Source organism: Lichenostomus cassidix, chromosome 9 (genome assembly GCF_008360975.1).
Source record: "Lichenostomus cassidix isolate B80296 chromosome 9, HeHo_3.0, whole genome shotgun sequence".
Taxonomy (NCBI): Eukaryota; Metazoa; Chordata; class Aves; order Passeriformes; family Meliphagidae; genus Lichenostomus; species Lichenostomus cassidix.
The window spans coordinates 7,949,481-7,971,202 of record NC_139490.1 but is presented as its reverse complement, the minus strand read 5'-3'; the positions used below and the strand labels follow the sequence as shown (position 1 = coordinate 7,971,202).

At 38.3% G+C, this 21,722-nt stretch overlaps 1 protein-coding gene and 1 long non-coding RNA gene across 4 annotated transcripts in view; one reads left to right on the top strand and one right to left on the bottom strand.

Annotated features, from left to right (window-relative positions):
* KNG1 (kininogen 1) overlaps positions 1-7,266 on the top strand; it is a 16,798-nt gene extending 9,532 nt beyond the window's left edge. The window contains exons 6-11 of one of the 2 annotated variants that reach the window (XM_085069154.1): positions 1,253-1,334; positions 1,840-2,006; positions 3,444-3,551; positions 4,525-4,614; positions 6,116-6,275; positions 6,624-7,266. In XM_085069154.1, the coding sequence (XP_084925280.1) occupies positions 1,253-1,334; positions 1,840-2,006; positions 3,444-3,551; positions 4,525-4,614; positions 6,116-6,275; positions 6,624-6,811 (795 nt within the window). In that variant the 3' untranslated portion in view covers positions 6,812-7,266. The remainder of the gene's footprint in view (positions 1-1,252; positions 1,335-1,839; positions 2,007-3,443; positions 3,552-4,524; positions 4,615-6,115; positions 6,276-6,623) is intronic. The other variant, XM_085069155.1, reaches the window with a different exon arrangement.
* Positions 7,192-21,722, bottom strand: LOC146433157 (uncharacterized). Of its 2 annotated transcripts, XR_014854009.1 has the most exons (3): positions 21,256-21,722; positions 14,449-14,533; positions 7,192-13,472 (listed from the first exon to the last, which is right to left on the bottom strand). It is a non-coding gene; the product is annotated as an uncharacterized LOC146433157 (long non-coding RNA). The 2 variants fall into 2 exon arrangements; XR_014854008.1 differs by lacking the exon at positions 21,256-21,722 and having other exon boundaries at positions 14,449-15,351.

The window sequence follows — 21,722 nt, the reverse complement described above, 5'->3', positions numbered from 1 at the left end:
ACTTGAGTCTGAGTTTCCCCAGCTGTCACCTAGAGGTGATGACTTCTGTCACCTCACCTACTGCAGGAGCACTGCCTCCCTCCCTTGTGGCTTTGGTCACACAGGGCTTCTGGAATTGGATCATTAGCACTTATCCCCTGAACTTGCTAATAGATCTGACAGATGTTATTAGAATACCATATTCCAATAATATTCCATTCCTTGGAATGACAATATTCCAAGGAAGTTTTCTCATACCTTTATTTAGCTCTGTACTATTAATTTTAAATGGGAGGGAGGACCAGAATTGCACCCTGTATTCAACACACATATGAACCACCAAGCTATACTGGGACATTACGTCAGTCCCTTTAACCTGGATATCAAGCCTTGACATTATTCTTCATTATTTTTCTAAATGCTACTAAGTAGATTTTTCATAATTATATTTTATAATTACATTTTCAAGTAACTGTCATAGCTCTAAGATCTTGATCCTGAATTTTGTCTTCCTTCTTATTCTACAGCTAATAGGTTCCTTTAGTCTTTGATAAAGGGTTTCACCAAAACCTTTTTGAAAATCTCCATATATCAAGAGGTCTCTTTTTACCCACCTTTGCTGATACTTTGAAGAACTTTGACAAACCTGCATAATATGACTTCTGATTACCGCAAAACCTCAGTCTCTCCTATTCATTGCCCCTCGTTCTTTCCTTATTACCATTTTTAATTACTGGAATGGTGAAATTGGTTTTAGGCTCTATAATGCTTAAAAAACCCCCAGGATCAATATCTGCTTTCTTCCAGCTTTAAGACATCAAGGCAATTTTAAGCAAGTTATCTACCGCAGTTTCTTTAGAAGACCTGAGAAAATATGAGAAACTCACTAATGATTGATTAGATAATTGTGTGATTTTCTGTTTGGTCTTTACAGTTTGAGATAGAAATTCCATGGAGTTCTCCATAAAATAGGATTCTGGCTTGTAAACATCCTCATTTTTTTCTGTAATGAACACATAGAAATAGTTAATTTGGCTTCTCTTTTAGGGTGGTATTTTCTCTGTGTGGTCCCTTTGAACCCTGATTATTTATTGGCTCTGTAGACTGTCTGTCAGGGAAGGAAGGGAGGGAGGGAGGGAGGGAGGGAGGGAGGAAGGAAGGAAGGAATTATTAGAAGCATGCTTGACTTATTCTGTTAGCAGGAAGGTATTAGGATGTGAGTTTCTTCTTTATGTCTAAATAACAAGAAACTGTTTTGCATTTTTTACTCCAGCGTGTAGGTAAATGTGAGGCCAAAGCATTTCAGAATCTTCATGCAGAGTTTGTGGATATTGCCAATGACTGCAAGTTTCCAGGTATGTTGTAGGCACTAACAATTTTGAAAGTTCCACATTTTCAATGTCTTTTATTGTTATGTACTGTTACTTTTCCTCTCTGGACACAGATTATCAACAGCTTCAGAGCTTTGGAACAGAGAGCACGGTGTTGCTCCATGCACTATTCAACTTGGTTTTCTTCAACTCACAAATTCGTTGCCAATTAAATGGATTTCTTGTTTCACCCAAATCAGGTCTTTCCATACATGTAGCTGTTCTCTCTCCATATTTTCTGGCTACCCACAACAGGCACACACAGTTCTTGTTTCTATGAGAAAACTGTTGATAAGTGTCCCATGTGACAGTAGGTGCTGACATTCTTTTGGATAACCAAAATATTATACTGCTGATCATATTTTGGTATGATTTCATAGACTCAAATATGAAGAGTTCCAGAAAGCAGGGCTTTATAACTGCTTTTCCCACTCTTTGTCTGCATTAAATCTTTTGTTTCTTAGATCTGAAACCTGTTGGTCTCTTTCAGTTGAAGAAACAGTAGTTGCTGCCTTTTGCCCAGGCTGTCCAAGGACTATCCCAAATGACAGTCCAGAACTGAAGGAACTACTGAAGGTTTCTCTGGAGAAGTATAATTCAGAGAGCAATGATGATTTCTACTATAAAGGTGGAGAAATACAATCAGCGACAGTTCAGGTTGGGATATATCACAGACACAAGGAGCTGACATGACAGTATTATTGGGCTGAGCTGAATGTTAGCTAAAGTGTGAATTCTGATTTGAAATAATGTGTTTGTCTAAGTGTTGATACATGTAGTAACTGAAATATCCATGTAATTTTTCCTGTAAAATCTAATCCATATTGGCTTGCATTCAAAAATTATTCAAAGATTTCCCATCTCTTGAATTTTTACTTTTTACTTAAAACAAAATGATTTGAAAAGCATGTGAAAAAGGTTGGCTCAGGGTATTAGATTTCTGTGTATCTACCCTACTTTTTACTTTTGTAACATACCTTAGACTTTTAAAGTATGAAGATTTATTAGACAGGACTAGTTCCTTCATCCACCACACCAGTACTCTCCATGTTATTTTAGGCAGTGTCTACCCTACAATAATTGCATGGTCCAAGAAATGAGGCTTCTTAATTTCCTGTAGAAATGTGTTATTTTGTACACTGATTATGCTGCTAATAATACTCCAGCTAGATTCAGAAAAGGACATCTGTGCATAACTTAAGATATACAGATAAATAGAGCTTGATAAATGACAAGGAATCAGGGGTATAATATTGGTCAGCATTTGCATCAGTCCTGTTTACTGACCCAACACATCAAACTAGAAGTTTAGGATAGAATTGAAAATTTTACAGTGGAGTAGTTCAGAAAATACTTGGTCATAAATATTCTTGAGCATGAGGTGTCACTGGAGAAGGCACTAAAAGCACACCAGAATTTTTCCAAATAGCTTATATCATCTTAATTTTACTATCTGTGCCTTTTCTTCTTTCAAACTTTGTTCTTCTTTCTATTTCCCTATCATGTCTGATATTAGCATGCATACACCTTTAAAATAGACTTCAGGGAAACAGAATTTCATGTCTTGCCTGATGGCCCTGAAGGAAGATATATTATTTCAAGCTCTGTGAAAAGTACTAAGAGAGCTCATAGCAAGCACATTCTTGAACCCATGCAGTTTCTCTCTTTAATGCGTTTGGCAAATAGGTTCATTTTCAACTGAGCCTGTTCATCACACACTTTGTTTTACTCACATTCCACTTTTCTGACATCATATTTGGCTCTCTACAGAGCTATCACTAATGATTTCATCTGTTACTAATGAAATTACTACAGGCATTTAATAATTGTGGCCCAAAATTAGTCTGACCTTTTCTGTTTCCTTCAGCTTCAATGCTAGAATTTTTGAGAATAGGAACTGGAGTAATTAAGTTACTTGATTAGAAGCAGATAAGTTTACTGCCAAATATTTTAATATTGTTCTTAACATATGTTGGCCCAGTGGTTAGGACTTGTAGAATATAAGTAGTATAAGCTTGTAGAAAATTATGTTTCCTGCCAACCCTTTTCAATAAAATACCTTTAGCACAGAAAGCCTTCTTGCTAATTTTTCAGATGGTTGCAGGAAAAAAGTACCAAGTAAAATTTACAGTCTGGAAGACAAACTGCTCAAAGAGTGAGTTTGAAAAACTGAATGAGGACTGTACAGCCACATCAAACAGTGTAAGTAATGATAATGTTGCCAACTGTAATGTTTCTAATGGACAAATTAATTTGCATCAGAAATTGTAAACGCTTAAGTAAAATCACACTCTGAGTTCTGTTACCTCTTTCGGTAAACTTTTGTTTCAAGAAGAAGAGCGCCTTTCACTGTTGGTAACCCAAGTTAAGAAACACTGAAACTTAAACTGAGTCACTGCAGCCACAGGATCAGTGCTCATTGCAAAACCAAAGGAGCTTTCTTTTGATAATAATCAATTAAAGAAAGGAGAGGAGGAGAAGGCTGCTGCCAAATGAAATAGCTGCAATACTCCTGACTCCATGGACTTGCAGCTAAGGAAAACATGAGACTGAAGCATTACTTGTGTGCAAAGGAATGATGTTTCTGGAGTGCATGCCGTGCTGTTGATAGCGGAAAAATGTGTTCCGGACACTGGAAAGGAATGCTGATAGGGTCAGAAACCACTGGCAAAGGAGTTGTTTGGGGAAAGAGCTTTTAGCTCCCATCTCTTTTCCCATCGTATGAACAGTGCTTACCTGTGAGATTTTAAAATTTGTCAGTGCAGCAGGCACTAAAAAGAAAAAATAAACCTTCATTTCAATTTCCCGATTTTTAGCAGGAGAAATACCATAAACAAAAAATACTTCTTAGGAATATCATTAAGCTTAAGCAGTTAGTGCTCCAAAAGTGCTGGAGATGAAAAATCCAATTTTCAAGATCCAATCTAGAATCCAAAGTTGAATTAAAGTGTTCACACAGGCGTACTATAACCTTGAAAAGCTAAGATGTGATGTGTCCCAATACAGAAGTACTCATCACTAAGATAGATTTCATAAATATTTGGTTAAAGTTTCAAGTATTTTAAAGTATTATTTTTAAAAAGTGTCTTTTTCAGGCCCAAGTCTCTTTCTTTGTGTCTGCAGTTTTGTTGCCTTAATGTGTTGGGGGCTTTTTTTTGCTTTGTTTTGTCAACAGGCATCACTGTCATGCGAAGCACAAATTCATGTGATCCCATGGCAGAATAAAATCTACCCCCAGGTGAACTGCTCTGAAGTACAGACAGCGGTAAGATTCCTCTTCTTTACACATCCTCTCAAGTAGAGTGTAGGACAAAGGCAGTCATTAAATTCTGTGTCTTTCCAAATTATCCCATATTTTGTACCAAAAATAAAGGAACACAGTTCTTTTAACAGCCTCAGTAATATCACACTCTTTGTTCTCACCCTCTAACCTCAACAACCTGTTAGATCAAAGCAGTTTCACCACAAGGTGAGACAGTGGACAACAAGGTGATCACACAAGCAAGGCACCAGGACAAGAAGTTCTGCCTGTTGGCTGTTCCTCTGCATTGTCAGTTAATCTCTGAAGTATCAAGCCCCATCAACTCTCTTAAATTACTACTCATACTAGGTTTAGAAGTTGAAATAAAAATGTGTTTGCCAACACAATAATTATACCCCACAGATTTCCGAAGCATCTGTGAACCTTTCCGTATAAGTCAAGTAGCACCTGCCACAGCTGTCAATCTCTGCACAAGGATCTTTCACTTTTTTCCTACTCAGCTCCACAATTAACTAATCCTGAATGTGGGTCAGTTTGAAAATCTCACAATGGAATATAAGTATTTTTATTATCAAATATTTCTGAGGATTGCAGAACTTTTAATAAATGCAGAGACTCATGTGTGACACCTAATAAAGACAGATTAACCTGTTCTCATAACTAATAATTTCAGTGTGCTCAGCACCTCCATAACTACATATTCATTTATTATGTATCTACCAAAGTCTCTCCTCTCTATTTTTACTACAGCATTTTTTCCATATCAACTTTCAAATTTAGCTTCAAGCCAAATAACTCTGATTTGCAGCTAGATAATGATCAGAGACTTTGGAGATAAAAGAAACCCATGTTGGACAGTGATTGTACACCATGTATTCAGGCTTTGTCTTCCAGTTGAACATCAATGAGGGAGTAGAGATGACACAATAAAAACAGAATGTTTGATATTATCAGCTTTAACCTCTCTGTATTATTTCTAGGCAGTATTCTGAAATGCATATATCAAATCTAAAAGTAAAGAATTCAATAGTTACATTTTATATAACAAAATGACATAGATGTTCTGTATTTTCTGCCATTGATGCTACTCAGAGATGTGTTAACCTTCAGCATAAATTGGTTCCATACCTGGGAGTGTTACACTCTAACAAGTGCTGGGACATTTAGTCCTAGAAACCAACTGTATTGTTCATCATTAAAAACCCGTACATGTGTTTTGCTCTCTGTAGTATCATTACTCTTACACTGACAAAATTTCAGTGATATAGAAATTTTTCTTTTACACATATAGCTGCTAAAATACTCCAGAGTTATTTAGGAGGATGCTTATGTTTGTATGCTTATCACAGAAGAGAGAATTATTTAGTTTAGATTATAGTTTAAAAATCTGCTAAATGATTCATGTATGGCCATGAGCCAGCTTCTGAATTTCCCAGATCTGAAGCAATGGCTCTTTTTCATGTAACAAATGAACAAATGTGGCTATTATTGCAATATTTTTTAGGTGTTCTTTGCAAGAAGGCCTCCTGGATTCACACCTTTCCGGAGCACTGTGACGCTAAGCCAGACACATGCAGTTTTACATACTGATAAAAATGAAGAAGGAAGTCAAAGCCCAAGCACAGAAACGAGGAAAGACAATGGACAGCAACCAGAAGGTGAAGGTGAACCTGAGCATAAGCACAGGCATAAGCACAGGCATGAGCACAGGCATGGAGTGAAAAAGGATCATGAGTCTGACAAAAGGCATAGGCATGAAATTGGTTGTGGGCACAGAAGCGGCCATGGGTGTGGGCATAAAAAACATGGTAAAAAGAATAAACATAAACATCCAAATCCCCAATCTTCTGAGGAGTCAAATGAATGGGGTTTTAGTCAAAATGAAACCCTCCCATCAGCCAGTGCTGAAACAGCACTGGAGCTGGTTAGTACAGGGGGTGGAAGGAAGGAAACCAGTAGACCTGCAGAGCCACTAATTCTTCCTGATACTTCTTTACTTAATGGGTCACCAGATCACCCAGAATCGACTCGCCCTAGATGTCCTGGAAAACCATGGAAACAACTTGTGGGCTTTTCAGCCCCTCCCAGCTTTCCCAGAGAATTCACAAATGAGGATCTCTTGCCTTCTGCAGCAGAAAACATAGCTCCAGCAACAGAAAACAACGAGGAAGGCTTTGATCTCGCAGATGCTTTACCATAATTCAAACACCGAAGGATCCTTTTCAGAAATGTTATATAGAAAATAAGAATACTGTCTTTTGAAATGTATAAAACATGAAGAGGAAAAAGCTCAAATTCTGTTAACTGAAATATTCAAGTAGGTCACCAGCACTTCTGGGGACCTAAGACCATATGGCAATACTGTGTATTTGCATATATTTGCAAATATGTAAATCACTGTAACTCATCTGCCTCAAATTTCTATAAGCACAAACTGAATCACTGCATCAAATCTTACTGTATTGTATTTAAAACAATGGCAGAAAGAATTTTGCAGATTACATGAAGAAGCTCAACCAAATATGGGTAAAAGAGAAGACAATATAGAACAAGGGAACCTCTCTTAGATATGTGAAATAATTTTTCTCTAATTTCTCTAATGGAGTGGATCATTTAAAGAACAAAATAAAACAAAAGAACCTTTGTAACTGTTAATGTCTTTGAACAAATCAATATTGCCACCAGTCTATCCACTAGCAGGTTGTTTTGTTGGATGAGATAGCAGGGACAGCTAAGAGAATCCTGAATAAAGCAGTTTTATTATTCTTATACATATTATGTTAACTACTCAGAGAAGCAGGTTGACATGATTGACAGATTTTCATTTAGCAGAGGTGCACAAATACTACAGGTCAGATGACAAAATTACAAACTCTTGAGACACCTAAAATTTGTGTGCCATCTTCCATTATTAGGTTGTGCATAATTTTGAGACTGGACTGATTTTCCTCTTCTAGGTATCTTCCAAAGGTTGAGTTTTTGGTGGGATGCATTAGCTAGAAACCACCAAATATTTATTGCAAAATAAAATGTTTTCCCTCTGTATGGATGCAATAACTTATTCAGCTGAAAAAAACCAAACACCCCACACAGCAATAAATAAATAAGTACTTTAATGCCAGATCAGTTCACCAGTTTGAAATGCTACTCAGTCCTGTAAAAGGTTATTGACAGGGTAAGGTCCTACAAATGGTAACACTTCACTGATTTTGTCCTAAAAGACCATATCACTTGAAACCACAGTGGAACGATCTTCCAGCACTGCTGCAATTCTCTGAAGCTGCTCATTCAAACTGCTGGGATTTCTGTGGCATCAGGACTACATACATAACAGCTGGCATTGGGCTAGGTTTAGGGTGAGGGCTAGGATTAGTGCTAGGGTCTAGAGAGTCAAATATCCTACAGATCCAAGAACGATGGGTACGGAAAAAGAATGCCACAATAATCTCAACAGAGCCACGGCCTATTTATTATTCTAAAATAATAAATAATTATTTTAGAAATCATTCTGAAACACAAGTCAGTGTTCCACGTCTAAAAATTTTGAAACAGAATATTTGGATATTTCTAGAATGGAACATTTCCCCTTCTCATTGACGTGCTCCCACAGAAAGTTTCAATTATCACCAACCAGCACTTTCCGATGGCAGAATCTGCTGTGAGAAAACTCCTGACCAGAGCTGTTCCAGCTCTACTGCTGAAAAGCTCTGCAAAACCCAGCTTCTCCTCCTGCCGGAATCACGCTGGAGAGCTTTATCCAGGGACCGCAGCGTCTAGCGAGTACTTTCCTCCTTGGCCAGCAGATGGCACATTTTCTGTCACAGGGTTTATGATAGCCAAATTTTGTCAGTTTTGTCATTGCCAGGAATGGTTTAGCAGGCTTAACACTCAGCGTTTCTTCTGGGTGAGTAACATTGTAGCTAAAAACACCCCGTCTGTGCAATCTGTTTTAAATATTAAGCTCTAGCAGTAGAGCTTCGAGATTTGCCAGTTACTTACTATAAGCAAAGAGTATAAATAACACTCTAAATGTAATTTCATGAATATAAAAACTAAAAACTAGTCCTGCACCAGAAAAATTACATTCTTACTGATTCAGATGATTCGAACTAGGAGGCTGGGGTATGAAAACATGTCTGAATAAACCTCTGTTTACTCATACTGCTGGCATCCAGAGCTACATTATAGCTATTCTGAATTTAATGTTCTCCCCCTCTCTTGTTCATTCCATCTGTGACACCGAGAAAAAATACATATTTTAACTGACCAAGTGAAAAATTCCTCAGCTTTACTATGGATGGACTATTGGATTTTTGCCATAATTCAGACATGACCTTTTCATCACACTCAGCAGTTCAAATCATCCTCTAGTGCTTATGTTCACACAGTGTAAGCCACGGGACAGAGCTGTGCAAACACCTGACATCAAAACATGTGGAGCATTAATGAGGAACAGTGCTATTTGATAGGATGTAAGAACCCATTTCTTTCCTTGTTTTCTCAGGTCTCCTAGCCAGCAAGATATTTGCTCCCAATTTAGGAATAACAGCTCTGAGGATAAATGAGTCTAAGTGGCTACAGAATTAGAAATGAGACCACTACATGGCTATTGTAAATGTAGAGAGAGCTGTACCAAACCCAATGTACAAATTCCTCAAATATTCCTAAAAAATAACGACAAGGATAGATGTTTTCAATTCTATAATCAGCTACTCACCCACAACTCCTAATTCTGCTGTGTTTACAAGACCACACTAGCATAATCCAGCTTCCACAGATTTAATTAAGCTTTACATGAAGTTCATTTGGTAAAATGCAATTAATAACACAATGTTTCTACTGCATTACAGTTTAAGAGGAAGGCTGCTTTAAGGACGACAGAGTGAAGGTTTTTCTACTTGGGTAAAGCATCTTGCTTCAATGAAGTACGGGTAGTACTGATGTTTCTGCAATGGTTTCAATCTGCTGCCCAGTGAAAACATAATCACAACCTTCAAAGGAGTGACTCCTACCCATATGGAGTAATAGGGATTAGAAACCTCATAGTGATTCTTTTCTCTTCTGCCATGACTACTGATACTGTTGATCTGTAGGTTGAAGATCAGGTATTAACTACTTACCTTACTGTTTTGGTTCAAATTGAACCACAGAGAAATTCCCTGCAGAATCCAGAGTCATGCCAAAGGAGTATATTTGTTTTAAAAATGAAAAGACAAAATATATTTATGAGAGGCACTGTATGAATTCAGTGGATGCCTCTCTACCTTCCACTGGATGCACTTATCCCAGGAGGCATAACAGACCACTTGGCTTGAAACAAAAAAATTACTATAGTTTGAGTAAAAAACAAGGGAACAAACCTGACTAAGGCAGAAGGAGGATGTACCTGTCACCCAGAGAGGATATATGTTTAACTGAAACTTTTTACTATAAGAAAACTCACACAATTGAAGTAGACAGGAATTGAGGACTATTGATTTCAAGCTGGGGAACATAATGCTCATCAATAGAACATCAACAGGAACTATTGCATGTTTAAAGAAAGACTTCAACCTACACATCCAAAACACTATAGTTCAGTGTCTTGAAAAATTTACGCGACACATGTAAAGGAACATTGTTTTATTTCTTACTCTAACCCTTAAGCTTGTCAGCAGAAGTTAACTTCTTGTCATTCAACCCAACAGAAAAAAAGACTAATGCCATAAAACATTATGAAGAAGTAAATCTACTGTAACTGAATTCTCTTCCTTTCATGTGCCAGTTGTGCTACTAGCTGTATACTGAGTAGTAATATGTAATGTAAAAGAGTAGTAATACTCTCAAAATTAATAAAAACAAAGGGGTATAATGGGACATGGCTCAGGCTTTGCAAAAAAAAAAAAGAAAATAAGTTCCAGAAGGAATCCACAGTTCAGACTGATCATTTAAGCAGTCTTGTGACTGTTAAACTAAAATCTCCTGTTTGAGTGCAGAGGCCTGATTTTAAATTTTGGTGAGAAGTCTGTGCTTCCATTAACCTTAAATAGTATTATGGGTACTCAGCATTTCAAAAATCAGGCCTTAGGGCACTCAGCCAAAGTCTATCGTGTAGACAGCTGATATTACTTGGAGTGGTTGAGATGGAGATTGAGCAATGCAACACCTCCAAAAGATAATTATGGGCAGCATTAGCCATCAAAGTAGCTTTTATATTTTACAGTGTTTTGGGAATTGGTGCAAGTCCTGGCATTAACCACAGCAACACTAGTGGCTTAACAGCTTTTTCTTCCTGGCCCAAATACAGAGATTAAAGTGTTCTGGGCAATGTTTTGCCATACTTCCTAATTCTCTTGATCACTCCCACAATATAAATCAGGAGGAAGAAGCAGGTAAACCAAGCATAAACTACAAGATTACTTCTTTCTTCAGAGCTCAGTCCAAACAGATTAGCAGACTTACAAACAACTCCTCTGCCTTGTTCAGCTTCATTAAGTTGCTTTTCTATCATAAGACAAGCAAGACACCTCTGAAACTTTGACTCGAGCTGACAGATCTGTTGGTTCTAGCTGACAGTTAGGCATAGGAACAGCATCGATATGAAGGTTTTAATGTGAGTGCACTCCACTCAAGACATTTCTGTATCAGCACTACTGTAGTTCTGCTCTTTTCCACTGTAAATACATACTAGCCACCATCAATCCATCAACTGGAACCAATAAATATTCGTACTATTTGCAAATTTATGAGAATAGCTTGTCATTTAGCAATATTGTGTTTCTGGCCACCTGTTTTGGCCAATGAAGAACTATTAAATCAATCATAGACTGCAATACTAACCTTCCACTAAATATTTATAAAAGCCAACAAAATTTTGATCTGCTTAGGGCCCATCCATTCCTTCTTTAGCAGTTACTCTACAAAGGGGTGTTTATTATGCAGTCATACTTGTTTGAATAACCACCTCATGTCTCTGAAGAACCAAAACTGGTTTGACCCAGAAGTTCAGTGATCGCTTGTGAAATGTAGCACCAAATGCTCTGTGGAACTCAGTCCTAACACAATTATTCACTCAGCAAGATACTAACAATTGTTCAGAGCAGAAGGAGACTAAACCCCTTGCTGACACTGAACTAAACCACAATCCCTTGTACTGCCAAGGGGTGCCTCAGACATGGATAAAGACTTGATCTTCACATGTGCTGGCTCAAAGAACCCACACAAACCTTAACAGGATGTTACCAACCCCAAGTGCACTGGGCACCAAAGTAAATAAAAAGAATTGATCTGAAGGCTTCAGGAGAACTTTCTGTACGTTACAAGTTTGACAAAATTAGTCTGAATCACGCAATGAATTTGACTAGTAAAAATACACTTGAACATCCAATTCCACATGACTTACCTTGGGTATGGAAACTTCTGTATTCAAGATTGATGTACCTTGCCTAGTGCCATTCATGATTGGGAAATGCATGTATGAGCTAAACTCTCTAAACTCAAAGAATAACAATTTCACAGTGAGAGATGGTAATACTAAAAATAAAAGTCTGAATCCCTAACATTTACACCTGAATTACTGAATCTCAATCAAACTACCAGGCTGCTATAGAAAAAAAAAAAATTCACTCTGACCCAAACTGTGAACACACTCCAGGAGAACAGTCAAACTCTATTTGATAAATGGTGATAAAGTGCAAAACAAGAAATTGTGAGAAAGGGCTGATCTATCCAAGCACACTCAATAACACAGCAAACAGATGGTTAAGCAATATCAACACAGGAGTACCAAAATAGCTAAGACAGAGTTATCACTGCCTCCACAGTTTGTTTTATTCTCCTCAAGGCCCCACCGTGCAAACACAGCAGGTGTGCTGGGTTTGCTGTGCAGGGCACATGGGTTCAGTTGCCTCAGAAAGATCCTAACATCTCAGAGAGGAAGCAGGTGAAGAAAATATGTAACATGCTACAGAGATGTAGGAACAGCACCAGCAGCAGCTTTTGCATGAGTGTGTTGTAGATAATTCTGCAACGATCTTGAAGAGTCTTAGACTACAAAGCTCATTCCATTAAAGAGATCCCACAGAAAGCAGGTCCGATGTTGGCTCTGTTGCCAATATTCTTGAATATCTAATATTAATTTTTATTTGTTTATTATACATTTCCATTCAAAAGACACCTACTTAGGTAAAAGAAGATGAAAGATCATTGATAAAAGGTTGATAACACATCAACATATTGCAACAATCTTACCACAAAAACCATAATTTCATTTGCCTTTTGAAAGGTTTCACAGCATTGCACAGCTGAATGTAACAACTGAGGCATTTTAATACATAGAAACAGAATTCATCAGCTCAAGATTATGCTGAATTTTTTACCACTATTTTTTCTTCTTGTTTCTATTCCTACTGAATTTTTTCACAGCTGTCTTTACACAGGGTAAAAAAATTAATGCCAAAGTAGTATCAAAAAGCAGCTACCTTGAAACAGCAGTGAGTATTTTCTAAAGGAAAAAGTCACTCTTCTTCTCCCTCCTTTCTTTGCAGCATTTCCTCCTGAAAGCATGGGAGTGTGCTTGCTTGCTCATCACTCCTGCTACCCTAAACAACTGAGATAGCTTTGTTCTTCTGCACCAGCAGTTCTGCTCATGAACACTGACACTGAATTTCCTTTTTTAGACAGCAAGGACGCAGACTTTCTTCCTCTTCTCCCTCCCTCTGCCTTGCCTCCCCTCCCCCTCCTACAGTCTTTGCTGTGCCCTCATCTTACCTTCAACAGCGCAAGAAATCCATGCTGCAGTTTTTTTCCTCGTTAGCAGCTCTATGGCAACAGCAGTTCTGAGGCAGCAGTCCTTTATAGTTCTCACTTCATTCTCTTTCCTTCTGCATAAAGATACACAGTTTGTTAGCCCAGGAAATCAGCAAAGACAATTCTGATGTGATGTAAATTAACAAACACAATTCCACCATTATTTCAGGGAAAAATTGTGTTCCTGGGGGTACAAGGTTGTATTCCCAGAAGAGATGAATGTTAGTAATGCAAATGAGTAATAGTAAAGGAAATCAGAGAACTCCTTTTGGGTAATTAACTGTAAAATCATCTTTGTGATAACTCATCTTCCTTGGACAGGAAGGTGAAAAGAGAGAATTCTGACCTTAAGATATACACAGTATCACATCCAAATAAAGTACTCTAAGAATTTGTCATTGTTTGACTGAGTCTTTATTTGTTATTCGCACATAAATCAGTGCTTTGTTTGTTAAAATCCTGCTGAAATAAAAGCAATAATAGCATACAAGCCCTTGTAGTCTTGTAACCCATGGACAAGTATTTATCAGAATACATTTAGAAATGGGAACACAAGCTTTAGAGAACAAAAAAGCAACAGAAGTAAAACTATCACTAATTGTGTAGTTACCGAGTGCTGTAGTATCTGCCTGCTTTGAAATTAGGATTTTCCTGACTTCAGTACTTTTAAATTAATCAGAATGAGCTACAAATAAATGCTGAATATGACAGCAAAAAAACCAACTATTTAAGACTCAGAAACAATTGTTATCAGAAGCTCTTAAATTGAAGCACAAGATAAAAGTACTTTAAATAGAGCCACATACATTCTCTTTATATACTGCAAAAAACCTGCCAGTAATTTATAATTTAATCACTTTCATCACAGACATGAAATAAATGAATCAATATATTCCTGCAATTCAGCATGAACTTGCATTTCTGTCTCCTGCTATGTAAAGAACAAAGGTTTCTGGCCACTGCCAATTGCTGTTACACGATGTGTTAAAGGGCATGTCCTCGATTGGCATGGGCAACCACAGTTACTCCTGGCTAAAGCAAAGGGATCACCTGCATCCTGTCTGTGCTTGCATCAGTTCCTGTCCATGCTTGTTGGAAAATGTGGAAAATACGGGCAGGTGATCCTGGGCACAACCTGTAAGGAAAAAGATTGAATTCCTTGCTAATTCAGCACCTCACATGTTTATTTTTTTGTCTCATCTGGCAATACTCAGTTGGCATACAAAATAATACAGAATAGCATTCTGGGATGGGTTGAAGCACAAACAGTGGGGGCTAAGGACTGGCCTACAGAGGCTTCCTAGCACTAAACAAAAACCCCAAAAAACAGAGCAGTTTCATTTAGCAGCTCACTTGGCGCTTCAGCATCATGGGCACACATTTCAGACTCAACCATGACAGGAACATGCAGCTCTAACACTGTTAAAGTGAAAAGCCTTAGAATAGTTATGTCTCCCATCCAAAAAAACTCAGAAGGATTAAGAAAACAACCAAATAAAATCATTAAACAAGTCACAATGCTGATCTTGATTAATTTTTTAAACTTCTTTTAAACATTTCCCCACCTGGAGCTGCTTTGCAGGCTGAAGCATAGCTTGTAAAGCAATCAGTCCCAGCTTTAAACTGTTTACAGTCTGAGATTCTCCAAAGAAAGATGATAATTTCCATTTTACAAAGAGATGAGAGAAGGGCACAAATCTGAAACTACTCATCTATAGTTTCGCATTGTGCTGGTATCAGTGACAGAAAGAAAACTCTGGGAATCTGAACTATAACTACCTGAAGAAATGAACAGTCTCAATTTTCTTCTGAAAAGTAAAGCCCAGTAGGAAACTTTCAGTTTGTAGAAATTAAGATTTACCTTGAGGCAAATATCTCTGATTACACAGCTCATTTTATTAATGACAAAGTATTTAGCTTTATTATTAACTTTTACGTGTTCTGACAAGCTGTATAAACTGCAAAATATTGTTGTGATAGTTAAAATGCTCTGATAGAGAAGAATTATTCAGTTAATATGCAAGGCTGGCTATGGACAGAAAGAGCTTCTGTTAAGGAAAAATGAAGTAATTTCTGTAATATCTTACTCTTACTGCTTAGGGACATACACATTGGAAATATTCTGACAATAAAGACCTGTGATACACTCAAAGCAAAGCTCTCTGTGCAATGCTGTATCAGTTGATAACACCAGACATTTTGTTGTCTCTAATCTGAGATAGAGACATAACTCACAGCACTGCACACACACTGAAAAGCACAGTGTGTTTATTCTGACGTCCAAAAGTGTGATTTGCATGGGGAAGGAAGGAGTCACATGGCTTGCTGTCACCAGTCAGAACACAGTGCATCTACCAAGGTACACACATCTACAACAGACATTAGAGATTATTACTCATTTTATCACATACTGGTCCTGTGAATTTACCCATCTAAAAGTCAAAGACCTGCTTGGCCTTTTTGGTGTTTTCATCTTGGGCTTGGTTCACATGCATTACTTCCTCCTACAAAGTACAGAACACTCAATTTCATTACCAATGAGGAAAGGTACTCAAATGAAATACAGAGTATAGGACTGCCTGAATTGGCTGCTCCAAAACTTAACCAACTGAAATCAGCAATTAAAAAACTCAAGCATTGTCAGTGGATTGCCAATTTTTATAATCATGAGAATAAATAATGTGCAGACATGGTTAACCAACAGCAGAAGGAAAAGTGTTTGCTTCAAAATAATGCACAGGTTTATATCTAACTTTCTCTCAGAATTGGAAAAAATGTCCTTTGTAGATTGTCTCACAGAAATATATGAGTATTTATATCTCACAGAAATAGATGAGACGTAGTATTTCATTACATAAAAAATAAATGTAACCACAACTGTGTCAGGCTGCTATCAGCAGGCACCACCTGATTCATCTCTCAGCTTTATTTACTTCTGTAATATAAAGAACAAACTCTACCCTGAAAGTAGCATGCAATTTATACCAAAAATTTCTAGGCCTACTTCCATTACTCATCCCCACATTTTTCAAGGATTTGCCTACACATAACCCCTGAGGCAAATACTGTAACTCCCACTTTACAGAGGAGCAAACTGAAGAGCAAAAAGAGCTCTCATTCCAATAAAACTCAATGGCAAGTCTCTAATAAATATCATCTTCTCAATTTTAGTGCTAAAATTCCAGTCTGTGGTCACACTAGGAGTGCTTGACACAACAGAGAACAGAGCTAAGCTGATTTCATGTCCTGGGCTTGACTACAAACCTTGAAAACTTGGAAACAAAAAATCTAATTGCTCAATCAAGAAGAACATTCAAGATCTAAAATTGTAATTATTGAGTTTTATAGCATGCAGAGGACTGGATGACTACAAAAATCATAAAAAGAAAAGCGTATTTTTGTTTCAAGTATTTGGGTTAAGATTTTATTGTGCCAACATTCTTATTATTACCAGAACAGTTATAAAAATTACAAGACCACCATAAGTGATTCCATAGCACAGTTTTCTTATGTTGCACTCATTTAAAGAATTAACAATAATTTACATACTTCCACTAAGAAATTAAATACTGAATTTCTAGAATTAACCCCAGTTTTTTATTAGAAGACCAACGTAATGCTAACCAAAGTAAAAGGGAAATTTTTCAATTCCAAGCCCACTGAGTGAAACTACATATACCCACTGTAAAAAAAAAAGGTAGTAATTAACTTCCCGTAGTTCTTTAGATTTTTTGATCCCCTGAGAGAGGGCTGAGAAACTAAAGTTCCTTTGAGGGACTAGAGTACTCCTGCCATTTCCTTTTGAGCAGCAGTTTACAAGAACTGTCCCACTGTATAAAAGAAAAACCATCTTTCTTAAAAATTCCATGATAACTTCATTATGCCAGAATAAGAAATAAGTAACAAATAACTTCAAATCTCTGAAGGCAGGAGGGTCACTACAAGTCTGAATTTAAACTCTATGAGGAGATGAATTAATGGATGAATAACCTGAAGGATTTAATTCACACAACTTTGCTGTTTCTTAAAAAAAAAAAAAAAAAAAAAGGAAATTAGTCTTAAAAAGTTTAACAAATTAATAAAATCAAGAAAAAATTCAAACTGTGAAAGAGAGAACTTAGGCTAAAAAGCAAAACTCTGCACAACTGAAGCAGGAACACTCCTTGGAGACAGAAAACTCTGCACAACTGAAGCAGGAACACTCCTTGGAGATGTGTGCTCCAAGCAATTAGGAAGCACAAGCCACAAACCACCCTGCATACATTTCAGACAAGTGAGTCAGCTGGCCAACAAAAGGCCCAGTCCACCCCACATCCTCTGCACAAGCCTGAATGTCTTGAATAGACAAAGCATGTGGGACAATTAAATCAACTAAAGCACTTTAAATCCCATTGGCTTTCCATAGTGCTTGGCACCTAAGTAACTTAAGCATCTTTGAATCTGTTCCTCATTGGCCTAGTGCACAACTATTCAGTGAGACAGAACTTGGACAGGGAGAGGAAATTCTGGATGTACTTTCAATTCACTCAACGGGGACATCACTGAGATTTCACAACACAAGTGTGACTACAGTTACAAAGACTAGAAATAGCTGTCAAAACATAACAAAGTTGTAGGATAACTTTAAAAAGGGTGACAAAGCAGGCCTAGCAGCCCAACATACTAAAGTCATCATAATGTGCATTTCAGATTACACTGAGGTACTATAGAACACAAAGCCAGCATTCTCGATACATTAAAAATACTGTATCTTATATATTCTTACAGTATAATTTGTTTAGATTGTAAATACAGTGGAATGACCAAAAAATACATTAGCATTAATGACACCCTGACTGCATTTAAATAACAAGCATGGGACTCCAGGAATTTGGACTTTCTTTCTCCTCTGGAGGTTTTCCAGAACCTTTCCTATCCACTCCTACATCTGAGGAAGCACGCTTTTGTTTAGGCAGGATCCTTTGGGACTGATGAACTGGAAAACATTACTTCTTGCTAACAACACCCTAACAAATCATCTTGATCCTTAACATGACCTACCGTGAGCAAACTCTTGTCTGTTTACCATTACCTTCCTTGCCCTGCTAGTCATGGCAATCAAACAATACACAATCTGAACTCTGGCACAAGACTTACAAATGCAGGAAGAGAACTCTGGGCTCTTGCAGGTTTCCTGTGAAGTACCTGACAGTTTCATGGCAAATTCAAATCATGCTATGAGATTTCTAAAAGGATATTTCTGAAATTTCCTAATGCAAATTGTACCATTGTGTTTGCCAGAATATTGGTGAGCAGGGATTGCTCAACTGGAGCTCAGTTTCAGGAGTTGTCAGCTCCTACTGCTTTCTTCAGATACGTCACTCCTTACTTCAATCTGCATGAATAATCACTGGAAACCCAGCTGCTAAACCAGCTAGTCCATCTGTTACCCCTGTTAATAAATGTATAATTATGTTCACTCTCACTAAAGAGCTCATGATTCACTGGGATTGTCTTTTTGGGAAACATCTTCAGAAGGTTATTAGGTGTACATATATATGTGGCTGTGGATCCTATCTTTAGTAGCACAGACACATTATTTAGTGTCTTCTTGGTATGTCTTCTGCCTGATAATAACATGAACCTGCTCCTTGGGGAGCAAGTTTTCAGTTGAGGCTGCTCTAAAACGCTTAATCAGATTTAAAGCCAGGGGACCACAAGAAATCCCAGCGTCATTCCAAGATTTTTGTCAGCGACAAAATCTGACCTTTCGGTATCTCTCACTGATGCTTCATGTTCAGAACACAAATAATTCCAGAGAGAGTATGGCTAACCCTGGGCCAAAAATACACAAATTAGGTATGAAAACAAACAAAAGAATTGTTTGCCCTACTGTAACTGAAGAGGTATTTCTCAAACACTATACATGGGTTCTAAAGGGTATAAAATGTAGAATTTTTTCCTCTAGTCCAGTTAGGGGTCATTGCTATTACAAGAAGCCTGAACATTTGCTATCTTGTTTCACAAAAAGAGAAGACTGATTCTGTGTTTCCAACGATTTGCCTGAAGTTAATGAAATGAAATTTCTTTCACCTTTTCATTTGGTGAAAGAAGTAAATGATTTCCACTGGAGGAAATACTGGGTTCTTTTTCTCATATACCTTAATGTGCAACATCTATGTGAATAAACGCCTTTCACGTGGGAATTGATTATTTGTTTCTTAAATCATAATTTCATCCCTACAGTCATACACTCTAGGCAAATAGAGCATCTGCCAAGGGGCCACTGGAATGAGGAGTGCCACTGCATTAAAATAACCATGAACCAAAGCAAATAACACCACCAAATAATTCCATCAGTCAAACTCTGCCAAATTCTGCCACGACCATGTGAGAGCAGATACTAGAATGGTCACAGGCTTTTCTTTATATTTAAGCATCAGATAAAGCATAAATTAACAAAATCCTCAGACACACAGAAATTTCAAGCTCCTCAATAAAGGCCAGTGATCAGGAGCTCGGGGGGCAGGCAGCATTGTTTGGCTCTGTAGTTGCCTAATTCCAAGAAATGTTGGCAGCTGATCAAGAGACTCCCCATTATTTTAGACAGTAAATAACAATACCAATTTTAAAAATTGTCCCCCGTGATTGAAAGTGATAATTTTCAAAAAATTCTAATTTTTAAAAATTTTTCAAAAAATAGAATGAAGTTTAGCCAAGTGAAGTAAAATAAGACTCGCAGCAAGCTAGAGCAATGAGAACAGTTTCTCCTTCAAGAAAGCCAGGAAAGCCTTGTTACTGGAAAACTATTGTCAAATCTGAACACTCAAAGTGATCTGAATACATGGGTAATCTGAAATGACACTGATTTCTTTATTGGAAAAGATAAAGTAGATACTTGTTCCTGAGATGCCATTTCAGGTCTGTGAAGAACGATGGCTTACCTTCCTGAAATTCCCACGGGTCTGGAAATCTTTTTCTCTCAGATTTGCAAATATACTAAGACTTAAATGCAGTACTTAAATAAAAATACTCATCAAATCAAATTCAACAGCTTTCTCAAGAAATATTCAAGATCCTTAACAATCATTCAGTAGTGTGATTTCTCCATTTAGATTCAAAGTCACTTGAGTGGGAAATCTAACTGTGACAGCCCAAACCTGTGTTCACATTTTTTCTTCAGTCCATCCTGTTTGTTTTACAACCAGAGGTTAATAGTCCATGCAAACTGGCATCATTCATTCAAAAGGCCTGCGGCTATTGTTGGATGTCTATCTGAACTGCAAACACAAGAAATATCCTCAATATTTTCTACCCAGAATGGGTGGACAAAACTTGAGAGCATTAGGATAGGTTGGCAGTGGAGCTGCATTTTGTATAATTTTGCTGGGATAGTGGTAGGGTAGTGTATTATTTCTGCCAATAATATTGTCCCAGGAGATGCTACCACAGGAAGACTTAAGGTATATACAGTCTTTGACAGGTTCCCTTTTTGGATATTCTAGATGATTCTAGACAATTTACGATATTCTAGACAAGGTAAAGGGTCGAGTGTTTCAAGCACTGCCTCCATTTGTTAACATATAATCACTATGGAAACACATTTGCAAATTGATCCACATAAACCAAATTAAATTGGCACAAAATTACTGCTCGCAATTTATATTACTTGCCTCCGTCAGAAATACCCACGAATAGATTATTGTGAAACCTGAGAGGAGCATTAAAATGACTGATATTTTTTCTGTCACATTATGGAAGCGCCGGGCAGCTTTGCGGGGCTCAGCAGGCCCCGCCGGCCTGCACTGGGTGAGAGGCCAGGGCCGAGCGGGGCAGCGGTGCTGGGAGCCCTCAGAGGCCTCCATCTGCCCCCCTCACCTCACGGCCTCTCCGCCAGCTCCCAGCGCTGCCCCTTCAAGCCCAAGGCTGCCCCGGGCCCGGCAGCGCAGCGGGGAGAGCGAGAGCTCGGGGTGTGTTTGCCTGTCAGGGAGGAGGAGGAGGCGGGAGCCATTGCTGTGCGCGGATGGGGCGGATGCCTGAAGAAGCCTCTTCCTCTCTCCTCTGTCACCCCCGACTCCGGGGCTTTAAAACAACCAACTGGACGGGGAAAACGCGGGCAGGAGAAGGGGCCGCCGGGCCGCCCCAGCCGCTGCCGCAGGGCCCCTCGCTGTCCCCTCAGCCCGGCCGGCCCGCGGCCGCCATTGCCCCTCCCGCCCCACGCTGCAGCAGGGGCCGGGCCGGGAAACCCCGTGCGCGCGGGGGGAGGGGCAGGCAGAGGGAGGAAGGAGTGGGGCGCTGTGACGCACTCAATGGTGCAATATCCTTCCGCGCTCCGACAAAAAAAA